At 39.3% G+C, this 20,368-nt stretch overlaps 1 protein-coding gene across 3 annotated transcripts in view; it reads right to left on the minus strand.

The window, feature by feature from the left end:
* Window positions 1-20,368, minus strand: part of PKHD1 (PKHD1 ciliary IPT domain containing fibrocystin/polyductin) — a 460,535-nt gene that overhangs the window by 266,227 nt on the left and 173,940 nt on the right. For all 3 annotated transcript variants that reach the window (XM_019658751.1, XM_019658750.1, XM_019658752.1), the window contains 4 exons: window positions 7,436-7,646; window positions 6,873-7,030; window positions 4,393-4,584; window positions 893-1,018 (listed from right to left, as the gene is read on the minus strand). In XM_019658751.1, coding sequence (XP_019514296.1) covers window positions 893-1,018; window positions 4,393-4,584; window positions 6,873-7,030; window positions 7,436-7,646 — 687 coding nt within the window. The remainder of the gene's footprint in view (window positions 1-892; window positions 1,019-4,392; window positions 4,585-6,872; window positions 7,031-7,435; window positions 7,647-20,368) is intronic.

Here is a 20,368-nt window from a genome sequence, read left to right on the forward strand (position 1 = left end):
GATATAGGTGACCAGTTAGAAGATTCTGAAACGTGGGCTTCTTCAGCAAGCCACAGGAGTAGCTAAGAACAGAATTCAAGATTTTTAACTTCTTGTCCAGCATTTAGGTCTGACACTGCATGAGATGGTACAAAGATATTTTATGTGACTTTGAAGTATTGTGAAAATTGCTGATGGCAAAACTTAAAATCTCCCATTGTATATTTATGAACCTGAACTGAAATGTCACCTTTAAAAGATCAGTTTTCTATTGTAAAACTTAGTTAGCCAATCACTGATAGCTAAATTTATATTTGGAATTTTTTTTTTTAAAGATTTTGTTAGGGAACTGGGGGAGGGGAACAGCATTGGGGAATTGAGGAAGGGGAACAGACAAGCTGCTGTCCTTTTGTTTGTACTTCAGTCTAGTTGTGGAGGACGTTGCTTCACTGGCCCATGTTGGTATTATCATTGTGCTCTTCCTGGGTGAGGCAGTCACTTGCCAGCCATTGGACAGCCACTCACGGCAGCTCATGGCAGCTCATGAAAGCACACGCCAGCTGCTGGCCAGCCCCACTGTAGCCTACACCATAGCCAGTGACTGACAGCAGCCCAGCTCCAGGTTGAGCTGTTGTTCATCATCTTTAGCTATAGAGGGTGCAGCGTCACTGGCCCTCTCATGTGGGATCCAATCCCGTGCCCTAATGCTCAGAGTTGGCGTCCCAAACCAACTCCTAACCAACACACCCCTCAGCCAGCCCTGTATTTAGAATTTTTAACTATGGCTTATTTCTAATGAGCAAAGGCTACAGCTTTTATAAATTGGAAATTTAAATTTGGGGACAATACGTTTTTGAAAGAACTATGTGTCTTACTCAAGAATACCCGAATTAAATAAGCTCATTTCACTTACCCACCAGCAGTGCATGGCCTAAAATATTGTAGAACACATTTCTGTCCACCTTCAGGCCCAGGGTCCTAAACATGCTGAGGCCTCTACTGAACGAGCCCCACACTGTGCAGCCCTGTATGTAGGAACCTGAATTGGAAAAAATAAGGTAAAAATTAGAAGGGAACCTTGAAGGCTCCTAAGATTCTGTTAATCACCTCCAAAGCAAGCTACAATAAGAACATTCTCCCACACAATGATGAAACCAAGGAAATGAGGAGTTAGAAGCAGAAAACAAATATTTTTTTAAAAAATGGGCAACTCAGGCCAATGCACTTCAAACATACCAAAGATAAGCAGGGTAGAATCCAAGAGCCAAGTGTTGAAAAAGGAAAACACCTCAGAAAGAGACAGTATGGCCAAACCACAAAAGACTGCATGGCTGTCAAGATTTCCAACTGGCCAGCATCTTTGGTACTAATGCTTATCACAATATGACGGACAGCTGCTAGCGAGAAGATAAGGACAATGTAAAGAGTACTGCTTATGGACCAACCCTGATTTTTGAAAACTGCATCTGGCATGAGGAGATCCAGTGATTCTTTCTTTCTTTCTTTCTTTCTTTTTTAATTAGTTTCAGGTGTACTAAACAATGCAATAGTTATCCTTTTCACCCCTTACAAAGTGACAACCCCCCTCCCAATCCACCGCCCACTGCCCCCCCGCCCCGATATCATACATATCTGTTGCAATTCCATTGACTCCATTCCCACACTACACTCCACATCCCATTTTTATTTCTTGAGCTATGAAGTAATATTTTTAACTTGCTGGGCAACAATATTTATCTTGTTGGCCCAAGATGGCCAGAGATTCTTTTTTTTAATTAAATTTATTTGGGTAGTGTTGGCTAATAACATTATATAATATCATTTTCAGGTGTACAAGATTATAATTCAATATAAGCAAAGCCAGAGGTTGACCTGAGGATCACAACTCTCACATTTGCATGTGGTGGGTTTAGGAAGCTGAAGAGGATACACTCTATACTATAGTAAAAGAAAATGACATTTAGGAAAAACATCACATTGGCTCCATGGGCCTATTTTATGACCCAAGTCAATTTATGTGGACTGGCTCAACAATGAATAAATGTTTACTGAGTATCAACTATATATTTCAGGAGCTGTGCATTGTGCTAGAGATATGAAGATGAATAAAATTAAGTAAATTCTGCACTTGTGTAACTGGTCTGATGGGGGAAACACATTAAAATAATAAACATGTATTATTTGGATGATTAAACAATAAATCCGGAAAAAGGAGTTTTGTATTATTTCCAGGTAGTGAGCAATATTATACTGATGTCAAATGTTTGGAGTATTTAGGAAAATTACTTTGGTTTATGGAATAATTTGACTTTAAACTAGAACTATCCAGAAATTTCTCAAATATGTCTCCATAGATTCAGGGCCTCCACGTTCCCCTTGGTCTCAGCTCCCCTAGTACCAGATGCTCTCACATCACTCACCAATAAGTTCACACATCCGTACCCACTTATGTAGAAAACACTGCCTGCTGCAGACTTTTCCTAACTCCAGTTCTCTGCCCTAGTGTCACTCCAGCAGGATACACCTGCCCATCTGAACAACCCAATAAGTACTGATATATTTACAGAGCTATTATGGGTTAAGTTCAGGAACCGGTAAACTTTTAAAAGTGGTGTGCAAGTGAAGATTCTAACACCCCTTAGCTCTAGTGTCTGAGGGCAACTGGCCACTAGGTCACCAGGGCCTTCCGAGCATGAAACAAAAGATCTTTAGAGCCAACCAAGTGGCTCAGTTGGTTAAGAGCTCACTCAAGAGTGCAAGCTCTGAGCAACAGTGGTTTGATGCCTGACCCAGCCCAAGCTGACCTGCCGCTGAGCTGCCAACAGGTGGCAGGATGGCTCAGCTAAAAAAAAAAAAAAAAAAAAGTTTGGCAAGCATGCCAAAAGTTTCTAACCTCTGGGTTAGTATGTTGCCCTCTCCTAGGAAACATATTTGCATTTTAACAGACTTCCAGGGGATAATGTATTCACTTAGTGGTTTTCAAACTGTTTTTTAAACACTGAACCCATTCTCAAATAAAACCTAATATATAAAAATAGGTAAAAATGCAGCTATTCTGAAGCAGAGGTTAAAGAAGGCAGATTAAGTAAATGTTTGAGCAAGGGAGAGTTTTGATTATGTTCAATTGATAACACATATGTGAATGCTATATTCATTTATACTGGAGCTGGTCCCCATGTCAAATATTCTGCAACAGACCAAAATAAAACAAAGAGAAGGGCACAAAAATACTGATTGTCCTAACGTACTATCGTTTCCATGTTAGGAACCATCCCCCTAAATGAAATTCATAAATAAATAAATAAATAAATAAATAAATAAATAAATAAATAAATAAATAAAGTGATAGAGATCTGGAAATTAGCATACACAGACATTCTTGGCATGCAGATGAACTTGCAATGAGAAACAAAATGTTGCAGTTGGCTAGCCTTCAGTGACTTCAAAGATTACTTTGTCATTACCTGCTGAAATTCTCACATTTCTCAAGGCCCACCTGAACCACGAAGTATGTGTGCCCTGATGTCCTTTGTCAGGCACCACCCTTAGTGCACCTCCAAGGATGGGAAAGCTTGAATGTGTGGGTGTCGGAGGTGTTGAGGGATGGGAAGGATAACTCAGAAATGGCATTTCTGTCTTCATTAGTGAACGTCTGTACCCCAGTTCCCTGACTCTGCATGTCAACTTCTGGCATAAGATGCTCCTAAGACTCTCCAACTTGTTTCAGAACCTTTATCAGTACAAGTTGTCATAGTCTTCTTTTTTTATTCTAATCTTGTTTTTCACCTAGTTGTTCCCATGTGCAGTTGATATTTCCTGTTCCCTCTCTATCTCTTCCGCTCTGCCCAAGATCTGCACACTCTGCTTAGTCTATGTTTCCGAAAAAAGTACCTGGTTCTCAGCCCATTCTCTCCCATTTTTCCAAGAAGATTCCTGTGAGTTAGGACAACTTCACATAGAATTGCTCTCTGCTGTGCTAACCCCCATTGTATTAATTATTTATACGATTCAATGTCAATGTGCCTATAGTCACAAGATAGTAAATGATAGAGGCAGGATTTAAAACATGGATTCACACAATCCACGTCTGTTGTACCTATATTGATGTCTCTCAAAGTATACTCCTTGGACCATTTATTCTAGAATAATAAGGTTTGCTTGTTAAAAATTCAGATCCTTAGGCCTACCTTAAACCAAAATTTGTCTTGGCAGGGCACATAGCTCTGAACTTTAATAAGCTCCTGAAGTGATTCTTTTAAGCATACTAAAGTTTAAGAACCATAGATCTAGATCATAATTATCCATCTCTGAAATGCCCCCCACCCCACATATCACCTATCATGATCCCTGGCATGTAGTGCCTTGAACATGTGAGGAAGAAACATTAGAAGTCATAGGCGTGGACCCCCTTACCTCTCATAGCGCCCACCAGTGTCAGCGAGCTCAGATGCTTGTGGAAGGCTTGCCCCAATTCCCGGAACTGCACTCCCTTCAACTGGACCTGGCTGGGCTCCTCTGGGAAGGACTGAACAATGACTCTGGCACCCAGATCCCTGGATCCCAGCATTTTCTCACTCTTAGAATACAAACAGTGCTGCAAATTACCTGAAACACAGAATGAAGTCAGCTGATTTGAAGCATGTAGACATGCTTCTAGACACATCTCCCTGTTTGAAAGGCACGGGACAGCACAAAAGACAAAGCACTAGTATTTATTTCATTTAATAATCTTACTTCCCTTTTACCTTGATTCTCCTTTTCAGGTTATGAATTAAAATATCTGATAACTAAGACATGATGTTGCCTTTATTATTTTCAGAAGCCTCCCAAATCAATCACCTTAATTACTGTCACAAAGAGGCTGACTACATCCCACAAACCCAACCAAAATAGATGCTTATTTGAATCTAAAAAAATCCCCTGGAGGAAGTGTGCAATAAAATGACCTTCTCATGGTTGATAATTGTAGGGAAAAGATGTGAGTGCTGAATGTAATCACAGCTTTTTTTAGACTTAAACTCTCCAATGGGCTTCCCCTTTCCTTTGCCGCTTTATAGTTTGGGGACTTAACAAAACTGCCACTGCAAAATGGCAAAGGGTTCCATAGAAGTGACTGAGCAGCCCTGGAACCAACACCTCCTTCCAAGTCGTGCCCCTAGAGAGGACAGCAAACAGCATGAACCTAGTACACACAGCTACCATTGCTGGAATGTTGCTGCTTCAGGGCCCAGGACACCTTCTGTTGACACAGGCATGTAGTGGTGGGAACTAACTAAGAAACCATCTCCTGAACTGATTCTTTATTATCCATCATAACAAACCAGAAGAGAAGTGCCATTAATTCAAATTGATGTGCCATTCCACAGTAAATAATCCATAGTAAATTAGAGTCCAGTCATTTGCGAACACCCAGAAAACGAATATGTAAGAGGCAAATTAAAGAGCTGTTGCATATGCTTATGCTTTATCACAATTTTGATTCTTTATGTCAGTGACCCATAATATTCTCAACTGGCCAGGCCTTGTATTATTGTATTTACTTATCTCATTCCCATGTTTCCATCACACACGAAGAGGTGAGGGACATATGTTTCTAGTGAAGGTATGAATTCTGCTTTATTTTGGGAATTTTGTAGTAACGTTTAAGAGTTGTGCTCAAATCAGGAATTCTTTTTTCCATTGAGAGCCAACAGCTTTATAATGGCCCAAATCCAGATGCATGGTCTCACTGACAGCATGATCAAATGTAATGTTTTACACAGCTTGATCTGAGAATACCTATACGAGTAATCCCAAAAGTGTTTGAATAGAATTCAGATCTTAATTCAGCAGAATTGTTAATGTTGGCAGTCACTGGATTATGATCCACTGTAGTCAAACATTTTTCAGAATGACACGTTTGTGAGCTAGATGACGGGGTGGCAGGGTGGTGGGGTAAATGTTCCTCTCTCCCAACCACATCCCAACATTGTACCCATATGTGTCTATATGTAGAGAGAGTACTCAAACCTTTAACTCTATCCTTGACTTTTCTTCCAGGCTCGGGACACTACCAGACATCTCTACTCAGATGCTGGCCTAGCATCTCAGCCTCGACACGTACAAAATTAAACTAATGATCTCCACCCTCCCACTCCAAAATTTGTTCCTCTTCCCATCTCAATAAATAGCCTCATCATCCATCCAGAGCTCATGCCTGGGAGTCATCCTTGACACCCACACCATCCTGGACCAAAGTTGACAAATGATGTCTTCACAACATGTGAAAGCCTCATAATCTACAGCCTGAGAAACCAAAACATAACCTACTAAACTAACCATCCCTGAAATAGATGTTTAATAGGCACATCAGTGTGATTCAGTGCCTGTTATTCTTCTAGAAGATAAATTGACTTTTTCAACCACTTACTTAAAGTATGTGGTAGTTCACTGAGAAAACAAACTCCAGAAGTGGGAGTGGGGGCGGGAGGGAAGAAGCCAACAAGTCTAATCAGTAAGAATGTGCTGCTGCCTGTGTTCATGACCCTGGCATTGAACAGTTTTCCTGAGAATGTTAGAAGGGGACTGGAATCAGAGACAAGACTTCATTTTAACCTCTAACCTGGAAATTTCATTCAACTCTCCAGATTTAATTATTTAGCAGGGACTTTTTCCCCCAGAGAAATAATTAAATATTCAAGTGGATACTTTTGTTTGCCTCTTTCACAAGGTGGTTGAGGGCAGGAGATGAAATGACAATTTATCAAGAGCATTCTGAAAACTATAGAATACTACGGATGTGCAAAGGTTACGGGTTTATTCTATTTTGAAAGAAGTCAGCAATGTTACCCGTGATTTGACAGTAAGAACACTCTTTTTCATTCATTGGATCTTCCAACGAAATATTTCTCTACCTTCTGAAGCATAAGCCCCCTGGCACAAAGCAAGGAGCTTTGTCCTCTCATTAGTGAGATTTCCTCGGATAATAATATTCCTGCTGAGCAGAGCCACTGTGGCCTTTAAAATAGGGTGCTCTCCAGCCATCCAATTTTCTGTGCAGTTGTGAGAATATCTGAAAAACAGGAAAAGGAAAAAGACATCTGTAGATACCACTCTGAATATTATTAGGAATAGAAAGCCACTAGATTCACATAATTTTCTATTTTGGGGCCTAGCTCTTTAGAAACTCAAGTACGGAAGAGTGAACTACAGGCACAATTATTTGACAATTAGAAACTATACTGGCTATTGTACTGACCACCTACTATAAGTTGGAATTTCTAGAGTCTTACAAAAGAACCTTATTTAAGAAGTATAAATCTTCAAAACATTTCATGTTTTGTAATTTTCTTGTCAAAACATCTAGCCTTATTTAACTAAAACTGCATCATGGAAAGACAAACCAATGTCCAGACACCAACACAGTTAAGATCTACTCTTCCTCCATCTAAATGGAGCCAAGCTGTCACTCAGTTACCTCAAAGGTGCTCTCAGATGGAGGTCTGCATTGTGCACCGTTTCCACAATGACAATCTCTTCCATGGGCTTGGCACCTTCAACACCTATCCCACTGATGATGACAACTTCATCCCCAGAATGCCAATCCACAGCATCTTCCAGAGCCAACACTGTGTCATGGGCGTAGGCAGCTGCTCGAAGATGAGTGACAATTACTTCCGGAAGTGAACCTAAAGCAGTCAGAGGAGAATTTATCTTTAGACACTTTAATAATTAATACAAATGTGGTATTATACGGGCAGTGAATCCTGTGAAAGAAGGACCCAGGAAAGCAAGCTTCAAGTTCAATGAGCATCAATGCCTTCACTTTTTTGGGTATTGGTTTTTTTGTCTGTCACATGGTAGCAATAAAAGTAATCCAGGATTGAGAGTGGCATGGTGCAAAAACACAAGAATTGAAGTCAGGCTAAACTTCCAATTGAATTACAGTATTGCCATATTCTAACCATGTTCTTTTGGGTATTATACTCAAAAGTGGGTTTCAGTTTCCTCAGTTACAAAGCAGAAGTACCAAGGCCTTCCTTCCCTCATGGGGTTTCGGGAGGGTTAAATTAAATATCTATGAAACATGTATTTTGGACCTTTTACTTAATAGACCCTCAATATTTTAGTCTTTTATTCTTCCTTCCCTACATCTCTTTGGGTTTTGAGTATATAATTTTACCACCTCTTTTTTATTCCAAATAAAAAAACAAATAGCTATTAGAATCTCTGATATAGAAGTCCATAATGAATTTTTAACCTGAAGACATCAACTTGCTTTACAGTGTTAGTAGAGTACAAAATCAAAATTACCTCAGATAGGCTGTCCTGAATTGTGGTGTGTTAAACAATCCTTTCAAAATCTATAACTGGGTGTATCCAACATAGAATTGCCATGCAAAGTTAAAGAGTAACATGTGTCTCAAGATATCTTGGTTTGTATGAGGCTCCAGAGCATCTATCTGATCCTCCCATACAGGATGCTACTCCTTCACTATCAGTTTTTCAAGGAGGTAGTCTGTCTCACTATTTACTCTGGCCTTTTTCAGTAATGATCAAGGCAAAGATCTTTTTCAAGGCATTATCTGAAGCAATACTTCAGAAAACACATGGCTCACTCCCAAATCCTTCTTCTTTCCTCAGTACATTTCCTTCTTCCTTTGCAATAGATCATAATTTACCTTTAGCCCACAGCAACTTACTGTCCTCCCTTGTTGCACTAAAGTAAAGTAATAATACTTGAATCCCTAACTACAGAGGTGGCCAGCAATAAATCATTTTCAAATTATTTTAAACTTTCCTCTTTATTTGTCTGTGTGTGAGGGCACTTGTACCAATAACGTTGTTCTAGGCTTAGAAAGGTCTCTGGGTTAATGATGTAATTTCTGAAGTTTACTTGGGCAATAATTTTATCTCAAAAAACACAGAATTCAACATTTCTAATTATAGGGCAGGTAAGAATTAAGACATAAATCATCACAAACGAAAATAATTTTAATTTTATTCCTTTCTTGTATGTTTAACCTTTGGGAACAATAAAATGAAATACAGTTTCTTTATATGCATATATATATAGATATATATAGATATATATCTATATATATCTATATATATATGAATTTCTATGATTGGTTCTTGAATGCCTTCACAGAAAAAGTTCCATTGAGCACAGAAAATGTTTATTGAAGGCAAAATTCTATTAAACACTGTGATCAATTATTTACAATACTCAGTCAATATGTAACAAGTACCTACTATGCACCTACCAACATGCAAGATACTCATGGCAAAACCAAGAGTAGGGAAAACAAAAATATTTCTCAACTAATAATTCTTATAAATAACAGAATGAAAGAAAAAAAATCACAGAGTCTTTGAAATGTATTTTTCATTATTAACATAAACTTATGTCCTTTCAAATGTTGACAGAGCCTCTATAAAGCAGTAAAATTATCTCATAACTTATTCACTCTCGTTGCAAAAATATTACCTCTGTGTATATGACTAAAACATCAAACCTGGATGTTTCATGAGTGCCAGCCTTATTTTTCTAATAGTTATGTAGTAGATATTGACATTTGAATGCGTTATCATCTCAGATTCAAGAACTTTGAAGTAATCATGATAATCACCTGAGCTAGAGTGTCTGCAAACAACTTTTATTCTTCTGGCCATTCTGCATTGTTCTTTGTTTTAAACTTTGCTGAGTTATTTTAATTACATCCCTTCTTTGACCCTTAACCTACAGGATCTGCCTACAGTACTCAGTAAGTAACAAAGCCCCAAATTCTCTTGACTTTTAAGACTCTCCATAATCTGTCTCTACTTTATGGTCTCAATTCCTTAATGACCTCTCCATTCCCAGAAGCCCAGTCTCCTTGCCTCTTCTCATTTAACAGGTTCATTCCTACCACTATGCCTTCACCCAATCTGTGGCTTGACCTGTGGGCCCCGCTTTCTTCCCCTCACCTATTCCCCCAAGACACACCTCAGGCCACCCCTCTTCTAGATTCCAGGGAGCACTTCAGCCCATCCTGATGTCCACCTCCTCCTACAGACATTATAGTGCTGTGGGGTCTTACTTGAGCAAAATCTATGTGTACATCCGGGTTGTAGGCATGCCCAAGCATGTCTGACTATTTTATAGTCATTTGTGTGAAATGCTTTCCACACAAATGGAAAAAAGTTACGCAAAAGAGCAGTTGGGGGGAAAAGGACATACCAGAGACACCATGGGATCTGTCTTATATGGGGGCCTTCTCCCCTGACCACATGGACCACTGAACCCGAAGATAGAACCTAAAGGAACTCTCCAGATGGCTTTTGCACCTGGTGCTCCTCTACTGGGATTCACTCTCTCATCAACTCACTCTGCCTCATTCTTCAGAATGATTTTAACTTGATTCCTCAGAAAAGCCTCCGAGACCTCCTAACTGGGTCAAACCATGTATTACAGAATCTGACACCTCACCATGTTCCTTTCCAGCACTTAACACACTGCACTTTGACCTCTATTACTGTAATTCTGTTTATCTCCCCTATTAAACATGACAGGAGGAATTATGCGTATATTTGCTCACCGTGATAGCACCAATGCCTATCACAGTGTCTGGCATATAACAGGTGTTCAGTGAATATGTATTGAATGAGGAACATCACAACTGAGTCGTGCAGAAATAAGCACCCCAAGCTTTTGATGCCCAGGTGATCAGGTAGGACCCTGAGTGCCAGAGAGAGGACGCTACCACATTTCATCACAGAGCACAGCACACTCCCACGCCTCGGGGTTTGACCGCCTAGAAAGCAATGAAAGCCTGCACCCTTGGTACCCCTGTGTTCAGTACTCTCATAGCAGGTGTCAGCAGTAGGGGCTGGGATGAGGCAGCCCCCAGCACCTTCCAAAATGGAGAACAATGACCAAGAAAGACAAAAGAGGAGGAAAAGTGCATGGAAAATGCCTCATGGTAACTGTGGCAGACAGACTAGTAGATGAACTCACACGAAATTTGTCATGAGACCACATACACATATAACAAGCAGGCAGAAATGTTGAAAAGGGCTAGAAGTTCTGTGAGAGTTGGGGTAGGCAGGCAGTAAATTTTTTTTTGATCATTACTGAAATATCCGTAGGCCAAGCAGGCTCAGAAAGGCCTGGGGAGATTAGAGTTATATAACCTATAGTCACTATCTATATTTCAGTCCTAAATTATTCTGTAATTATTGCAGTGCATATGTCTTATCTCCCCCACCTCTGCAGTCAGCACTTCGAATGCAGGGCCACTGTCTCATGTTTCCTTTATATATCTCACAATTCCTAGCACCGTCCTGGGCTCATGATTAGCATTTAACTCACAGGGATTTAAATTAACTATTTTAAATATCGCCTTCTGGACATTCACTTGCAAACCCCCATCAGATATATACTGAAATTGGTATATAATATCTAATATGTGAAAAGCACCAAAAAAAAAAAAACTTAGAATAAACCCAACCTATGCTAAGCAGATTTACTCTGAAGTAAGAACAGTTTTTGTTGCTTTTGATAGATTCTACAGATTAGGAAGTTAAAATACTTCAAGGACAACATTACACAACAATGAGATATCAGCACCCAGTTCTGAAACTGTCTCTTCTGAATTCAGAACCAAAGAACTGTACACAGAACAGAATCGCTGACCTCTGGAAATTAAACTGTAAATTAACTGTACCAAATTACTTTTTGATGTTCAAAAAAATTATATTCCTTACTTTATGCTATTTAAATGCCACAGGAGGTGGACCAAACGACTCTCTGATGAAGAAAGCATTGCACGCATTTCAAACATGAGTCATTTTACTTCACAGAACTCCTAAAAAACCCAGGTTGGGCAGCTGCCTTTCTTTCTCTACCACAAGTCAAAAAACATAAAAATACAGTTTAAAAAGCTCAATAATTTATGAATATACTTAAATGAAAAAGGGCTATGCTCTTAACTTGTAATTCAATACAATGTTTAACCACTTTGGGCTTTTAATGTTGACCTGTTAACCAACAAATGATTCATTTACTCCCACTAATAACTTCTACTCATAACTGTATTTCCTACAAATTATTGTTCAAGCATTTCAATGCCATTCACCCATAATTACACAATCCCAGAGAACCTTCTTACCAAATGGTCATGGAAAGAAAATAATCTTTGTGGGTTAACACACTTTAAAATAACTAATTGTCCTATGTTTATTTTGTAGGACCTCAATCGTCATTTCAAGTGAAGAACTGCCAAATCATTTAGGGAAGGGAGTGGGGAGGAGAGAGGAAAAAGGAGAGGAAGAGAGGGGGGGTGGGGAGAACAGCATTTCATTAAAATAATGTCTATATAAGAATAGAAGTATAAAGAAACTCACAAAAAATATTTTTCTCAAATATATGCAAATTATTTCTCCCTTATTTCTACATGCAGCTTCACCACTATCCAAAGCAAACCAATGAAATTATCTTTTGTTCTGTGTAAATGATTATCTGCCAAGCCCTGGGAAGACAGACATAAAGAGTACAGAGTCCCTGTCTTCCAGGTCCATGACCACTAGAGGAAACAGACGAAGGTCACAAATGTACCAAATGAAGTGTTAACACAGAGAGAAAACCAGGTTCCGCTGTTACATGGACATGGAGCACTTCATTTACAAAAAAGGAAGAGCTGTTCCCAGGAATGCTGCCCAGAAGAGGTGGTAACTAAGCTGGGTCTTGAAGAATAATTCATGGTGGGCCAGGTAACAAAATCAGCAGCGCACTCTAGGCAAAGGCCACAAACAGTGTATACAATGATGTGGGGCAACACGACACATTCAAATAATTGCTACATATGTGCCATGGCCCAATTGCAAGTATGTGGAAGGGATGGGGGCCTGATGAGTCAGTGCACCTGGAAAAGTATGCAGGACCCACCCAGGAAGGCTTCACAGGCTTGCCCAAAGAACTTAGAGTTTATCCCAAATGTGACTTGGAAACCAAGGGAATATGTGAGGTGATAACTAAGAAATTATACCATTGAGACACTACTGGTATTTTAAGCCCATTAGTACATGTATCACCCTGAGAGGAGATAATCCTTAGTGAGAAACATATTGACTGCAGATTAGGGGGAATGAGAAAAACTCTGAGTCAAATCCTGAAATGAACAAGAAGCGGCTGGTGGGGGAAGTGGGGGCTTAATGTGTTTTACCAACTAAATAGAGATCAGAGTGTCTGGAGCAAGACAAATGAGATGGCATGGTGTTACTGGGAAAAATAATTCAGGACCTTGTTGGCCTGTTTTAACAGACTTAAATCTTATTCAAAGTAGTTACATGATCAAATTTATGTTTTTAAAGGTCACCCTGAACGTTGTGTGAAGAATAGATTGCAAGAAAGTGAATGGAAGTAAAAAGTCTATGTAAAAGTCTACTGTAGTGCGTAGGGGATTAATGCAGTAGCTCAGACAAGAAGTTTTGGAAGTTTGAATAAGACTTAAGCAGTGGATCTGGAGAGAAGTGTAAAAATTTGAGATTTCTTTCAGAGAATCAAGAGAACTGTGATTGGATATAGAAGTAAGGCAGAAGATGTCCATGATGACTCACAGGTCCATAGCTGATGCAAGTTGGTAGATAAACAGAAAGATCTGGGGAGGAAGATAACGAATACATTCAATACATATGTATTGAGCACCTATTATGTGCCATGTGCTGTTCTAGGTACGGGACTATAGGAGCGAGCAAAACATTAAAAAGATATTATTGCCTACCTCTAGTTTATATTGTACTGGCATTCAGCTTTAGACATTGTAAGCTTAAGATGACAATTTTAAACAGGTTACATTTTAGATAGTAAGAATATCCAAGTGAAAAGATGAGTCGGGAGGTCTGAGGCTAGATATACAAAGAAATAAACAGAGGTTACTCCATGGGAATGGGTGGGGTTACTTAGGAGAAAGTATACACTTATATATGAAGAGTACCTGAGACCAAGCCCATGGGAACATGGTCATTTGAAGATTATGTAGATGAGGAGAAACCTAAGAGGAGCAGAAGAAGGAAGAAAACCAAAAGAAGGAGATACACACTTACCCATACTTAAACAAAAGAATGCAGTAGAGTGAAAATCTGTGCAACTGCTTAGGGATTCATCCTGCCCCGTCTCTTTATTCTTTTCTGTTATTTTAGGGTCTGGGCACACTGCCTAGCCTCTCTTGTACTTGAGCCCTGTTTCTCACCCTTCATTTCATCCCTGTACCAACAGAAGATAAGATCAAGGAAAAAGATGGAGAGAAAATCACACCCTTCCACTATTTTTCATTTCCCTTTCTTCGGCCAGCACCTAGCCCAGATCCTGTGGTCACACACCACTATCTCTAACAACAGTAGGGGTTGATAAGTCACCAGAGGAATTAGAGAAAAGTTGACTACTGCTGAGTACTCCACCATGCATCTAAGCTGACTCTCTCAGTTCCCAGAGCTCACACTGTGCCAGAGCCCACCTCTAGGCCACAAAAGCCACCTATGGACAGAGCTACTGAGAACATCCTCTGTTACTAGTAGTCAATGAAACATAAATTGAGATAGTAGAAACCAAATGGAGAGAAATGTGTCCCTGTCATCCCATGTTGGGAATGGACCTACTTCCCCACACAATTAGTCTAATACTCAGTGGTCAGCTGCTCTAGCTCCATTAGCATTATACAGGGAGGAGATTTAGGCGAAATAGACTTTTCAGGGCTCACTTAGATCATTAACCACAAGGCTTATCAGCATTTCTTTGGGGAAAAATATGTATTCCAAGTTCCAAACAATCAACTTACAAGGGAACTCTTTGAACCCGAACCCAAACTATTTATAAATTGGGGGCAATCCAATTTACTGTACTTCAGAAGAGAAGACTGTGACATTAGGGTTAATATAAGACTATCTGTCAGACCAAAGAGAGGGAACGGGGGCATTTTTCACATACCATTTCCCTCTACCCTTGAGAACCACTGGCTGTGAACGCTCTGTTGGATGAAAAGAAAACCTGGCGGGGCAATCCTGCATGAGCTTGGCTGTGTGTGTGCACTGTGAGCCTTCGGCATCATTACTGGTTAATCTGCTGGTCCTGACTGAGCAGGGAGCATGTGCTGCAGGAAGGAGAAGGTGCACCAGAGCCACCCTCTAAATGTGCACATCACGGTAGATAAGCAAACATTTTTACACTGTGATGAGAATGAATTGGGCACCAAGTCTGTTTCCAATGCTGAGAGGAAGTTTACCGTTCTTTTAGCATAAAGGTTTAGACCAAGGTTAACCAAGGTAAGTGGGGGTGGGGGGTGCCATACTTTGATTGAAGGCCTTTTCCAGAGGTATAAAAGGAAGGCTAACTTTTGTTTCTACCCAGTTTGAGCTTTACTGCTCCTACTGTGATTAAAAGTAAATGACTGAGAACAATCAAAAGATAAAGCTCAAAATCCCCAGGAAATAGTACATTGTAAGATAAGTGAAACATCTGGAACACGGTTCCCAGCTCCTGTGAGGATTTCAGGCCAATTCAACAAATGCCACTCTTAGGCCCTGCAGAACTGTAGAGGGAAGAAGTCCTTCACTCAGAGGTGCAAAACTCACTTGGTCAGAGCTAAGGGCTTCTATAGATTGCCGTTAACATCCATTTCTATTCATTGCCCAAAATTTACATAAAAATTAGATATATTTTTTACCAGGTAATCATCTTGATAATCATCGGTATGATTTATGCTTTGGAGCAGAGGTGACTTGTGAGGAGAAAAAGGGCTAATATTTAATAACATATATTCTTTTTAGAAAAGCAATAAATGTATAATGTTTAAGATAAAAATATAGAGAAGCAAAAAGACAACAATAGCATCCACAATCTTAATGCAACACATTAATATATGTATTTTCTGTCTTCTTCCTATGTTCATACGTTGACAAAATTTCATATATAAACAAAAATGCTATAATCCTGTACATGCCTAAATTCTCTTTACTTACTATAGTAGGAACATCTTTCAGCTACATTATATATTATTTAACATCATGATGTTATCACAATATCCCATTTGAAATGTATATTTAATATACTAATCTCTTATTTATTAATATTCAGTTTTTTCCCAAATATTTTTCTCTCATAAAGAATGCAGATATGGGGCCGGCCGAGTGGTGCATTGGTTAGGAGTTGGCTTGAGACACCAACTCTGAGCAGCAGGGCTCTGGTTCGGATCTCACATATGAGGGCCAGTGACACTGAGCCCTCTACAGTTAAGATGGTGCACAACAACTTGACCTGGAGCTGGGCTGCAGTGCATGAGTCGCCAGCAATGGAAGAGGCTGCAGTGGGGCTCGGCAGCAGCTCGTGTGAGCTTTCATGAGCTGCTCTGAGCTGCCGTGAGTGGCCATCCAATGGCCAGTGAGCAACTACCTCACCCGGGAAGAGCACAATGATAACACCAACATGGGCCACTGAAGCGACATCCTCCACAACTAGACTGAAGAACAAAAGGACAGCAACTTCTCTGTTCCCCTTCCCCAATTCCCCAACGCTGTCCCCCTCCCCCAATTCCCCAATAAAATCTTAAAAAAAGAATGCAGATGTGAACACACTTGAGCATAATGTGCATCCATATTCATGATCATCTCAGAATAAATTTCTAAAAGTGGCATTGCTGTATCAAGGCATATACCTAGTTTTCAGCCTTCTGATAAAATTACCAAATTTTCTTATGGAATCACTGCATATAATTCTACACTCACTAGCAGCATATTTTAGTACCAGCTCCTCAGACTTTCTACTACTTTATTTTCAGTCTTGGGCAATTTGATTAAGAAAAAAAAATCACTTCTGTTTTAATTTGCATTTCATTGATTCCTAATGAGGAAAAAGTAGGAGAAAACTCATAAAAACAAAAAGCAATTCCTCACTATGAACACAGAATAAACCCAAGCCCTCTCCACATACATTCATATTGACCGGCCATTTGCATTAATTATACTGATATGTCTATGCACATTCTTTGCCAGATTTTTAATTTGTTCTTAAAAAGTTCTTTATTTATAAAAGACATTAATCTGTATCTGTATCAAATAAACATTTAGTGTATAAAATGTAAGGTTCTCAGGGAAGTGTTGCTGTATTCGTTTTTTATTGCCACTGTAATAAATTTCCCAAAAATTAGTGTCTTAAAACAACACAAACATTATCTCGTAATTCTGGAGGTTAGAATTCCCAAATTGGTTTTACTGAGCTAAAATCAAGGTGTCAGCAGGGCTGCTTCCTTCTGTAGGCTCTGAGAGGAAAATACGCTTCCTTGCCTTTCTCATCTTTTAGTGACACCTGTATTCCTTGACTGTAGGCTTGTGGGCTGCCTCCATCTTCAGAGTGCATCACTCCTATCTCTCCTTCCTTCAACACATCGCCCTCTCCTCTGACTGACTTCCCCTGAGCTCGCTCTGATAAGGACCAATGTGATTCCATTGGGTCTACCTGGATAGTCCCGGGTAATCTCCCCATTTCAAGATCTTTCATCACAACTCCAAAGTCTTTTTTGCCAAATAAGGTACCTTCATGGGTTCCAGGAATTGGGACATGAACATAATTGGAGGTCATTTTTCAGCCTATCACTACTGCATTGTTCAATATGCAGTACTGAGAAAAGTGACTAGCCATTTGGGAAAAAGAAATAGCTAAATGAGAAAAAAACAGTTAAATGAGAGGAAAAGATACACTGTGACAAAATTAATTCTAGATGGATCAAAATAGGGGTTGGCAAACTTTTTCTGTAAAGAGCCAGATAGGAAATAGTTTTGGGTTTGCAGGCCAGGTGGTTTCTGTTCAACTATTTAACTCTGCCAAGTCAGTATGAAGCAGACCTAGATAACACCACTGATAACACCTAAACAAATGATCGTGACTGTGCTTCGATAATTTTGTTTACAAAAATGGGCAATGGGCTAGATTCGGCTTATGGGCCATAGTTTCTTACCCTGGATTAGAAACATAAATGTGAAACTTAAAAAAAAGAGAGAGAAAGAGAAATAATAAAAGTACCAGGAAACAAATAGGTACACTTTTATATAGTTCTTGTACAGGAAAAAGTTTTCTAAATGTAAAGTCAAAGGCAGAAACCATAAAGAAAAATATTTGTATATTTGCCATCGTAGAATCAGAAAATGCCATAAAAATATGGACGGTAAATAGAAAACTGGGACAGGCTCTTCGCACCCCATCAAGAATGCTACAAAAGAAGCCATAAAGAATAAAGCCCCACTTGGGATTCCAAAATAACCTGAAAAAGTTAAAATGGAGAAGACTGCTCCAGAAACCTGAAAGAAGTACCTTCTCTTTGTCTTTCTGCCACAAGTGAACACTAACTGTGCGCACACAAAATAGAAACCCCTGTGAGTATTAAACCTCTGAAGAGAATGAAGTGAATGTTAGTTACCTCCCCTTCTAGGCCCCATTCTCCTCATCTATGAGATGAAAGTAATAATCCCAGTCTTTCCTACTTCACACAGTTGTTGTGAGTTAAATGAGAGGAAAGAATGGGAAGCAGCTTTGAAATTATAAAGTGCCAAGATCTAAGTAAAATCCAATTTTAACAAATACTGACTATAATACCCAATTCAACAATACTCTTTCTCCATGACCAGGCTGAAAGCAATACTATTAATAGTATTGCTTTGATGATACATGTGGAAGAATTCTCTTTGAAGGAAAAATCACAAACTCCTGCCTATGTAGCACTCCATTTATTTAACAAAGTAGAATTTTTTTCAGTATTCAGTGTACAAAAAAATGTAAAATCTAGACTCTGTTAACCATTTAATAAACTAAAAGGGGGTTACCGAGACCTGGAGCATCGTGGAAAAGGGAGTAGAAAACAAGGCAGGAGGTATAGGTAGGGACCTACTTCAGACAGGACATTATAATCTGTTAGCAATCTTGGACTTTATCCAGTGGAAAGCCACTGAAGAGTTTTGAGCAGCAGCATGATATGGACAAATCTGTGTTTTCAAAAGATCACCTTGGCTCCAGGATAAAGAATGAATTGGGGAGGAACAAAAGTGGCAACTAAAAGATAAAAGAAAGCTTAAATAATAGTCTAAGCACAAGTTGAATTAAAGTGATAACAATGGAGGTGGAGAGAAGTAAATGGGCTCATGAGTTACCCAAGAATTAAAATCAAGACTTGGTGAAGGACAAATTATAGGTAACAATAATAGAGAAGGACAAACAGGTTTCTGGCTGACAGATTTACTGCAAAAAAAAATACACACCATCTTTTCCTTAGAATAATAATGAGGCAGCTTCATCAAATCAAAATTGTAGGCATATAATAATAACATGCCAATAACTAACATTTATTGAGTAGTTGCTCCATGCCTGTCATTGCATTAAGTGCTTTACATGTTTTATTTTATTTAAACCACATAACAACTCCATAAGAAATGTTTTAGAATCAGCTCTATTTTATAGATGTGGAAACTGAAACATTGAGAAGTTGATTTTTTCAAGGGCCACCAGCTAGTGAGCAGTAAAAATGGTATTTGGACCTAAGCAGCCAACTTCCTCCAATACTCAACCTTAGGAAGATGAGTAAGTGAATGCTCCATGACTGAGCAAGATCAAACTCATCCGGGGAAGATGCAGAATATGAGCCAAGATCCTCGTGTCCTAGCAGGAGAAAGTAAACTATAGAAATCCTGAGAGGAAGAGATGGATCTTGGAGCCAGTTATTCCCCCTTGGGAAGCTTTATGTCAAGACGAGAGACTTGATATCTTGATGGGTTATGTATCCAAGATATGATACAGAGTCAGTTATAGAACATGGGGTTCAGTTTAGTGACTGTGATGGCTAAGTTTTATGTGTCAACTTCACTGGGTTACAGGGTGCCCAGGTATTGGCCAAGCATTATTCTGGGTATGTCTGTGAAGGTGTTTCTGGATGAGATTAACATTTGAATCTACACAGTGAGTAAAGCAGATTGCCTTTCCTCAGGTGGGCAGCCCTCATGCAATCCACTGAAGACCCGAAAAGTAGAAAAAGCTGAGTATGAGGTAACGCCTGCTTGCACCACCTCCCTGGTCACAGTAGCAGGTTCAGCTATGAGCTTTATTACTCAAACAGGGCCAATGTTCATCCTGAGGCTTTGGCTCAATCTTTTAATTTAGTTATTCGCACAACAAATATTTCTTAAAAGCCTGCTATGAGTCTAGGCACTGTTGTAGGAAATGGGGAATGCTGTAAATGAGAAAAAAAACAGAAAAATCTCCACCTTCATGATGTATACATTCTACTGGAGGAGGCACTAGAATATGTACAATAAATATGATAAATAAGCTGTATATAATGTTAGTGTTAAAGGTTAAGGGGGATAAAATGTAGGAGGGATACAAATTGTTAAT

This window comes from Hipposideros armiger, unplaced genomic scaffold (assembly GCF_001890085.2).
Source record: "Hipposideros armiger isolate ML-2016 unplaced genomic scaffold, ASM189008v1 scaffold_288, whole genome shotgun sequence".
Taxonomy (NCBI): Eukaryota; Metazoa; Chordata; class Mammalia; order Chiroptera; family Hipposideridae; genus Hipposideros; species Hipposideros armiger.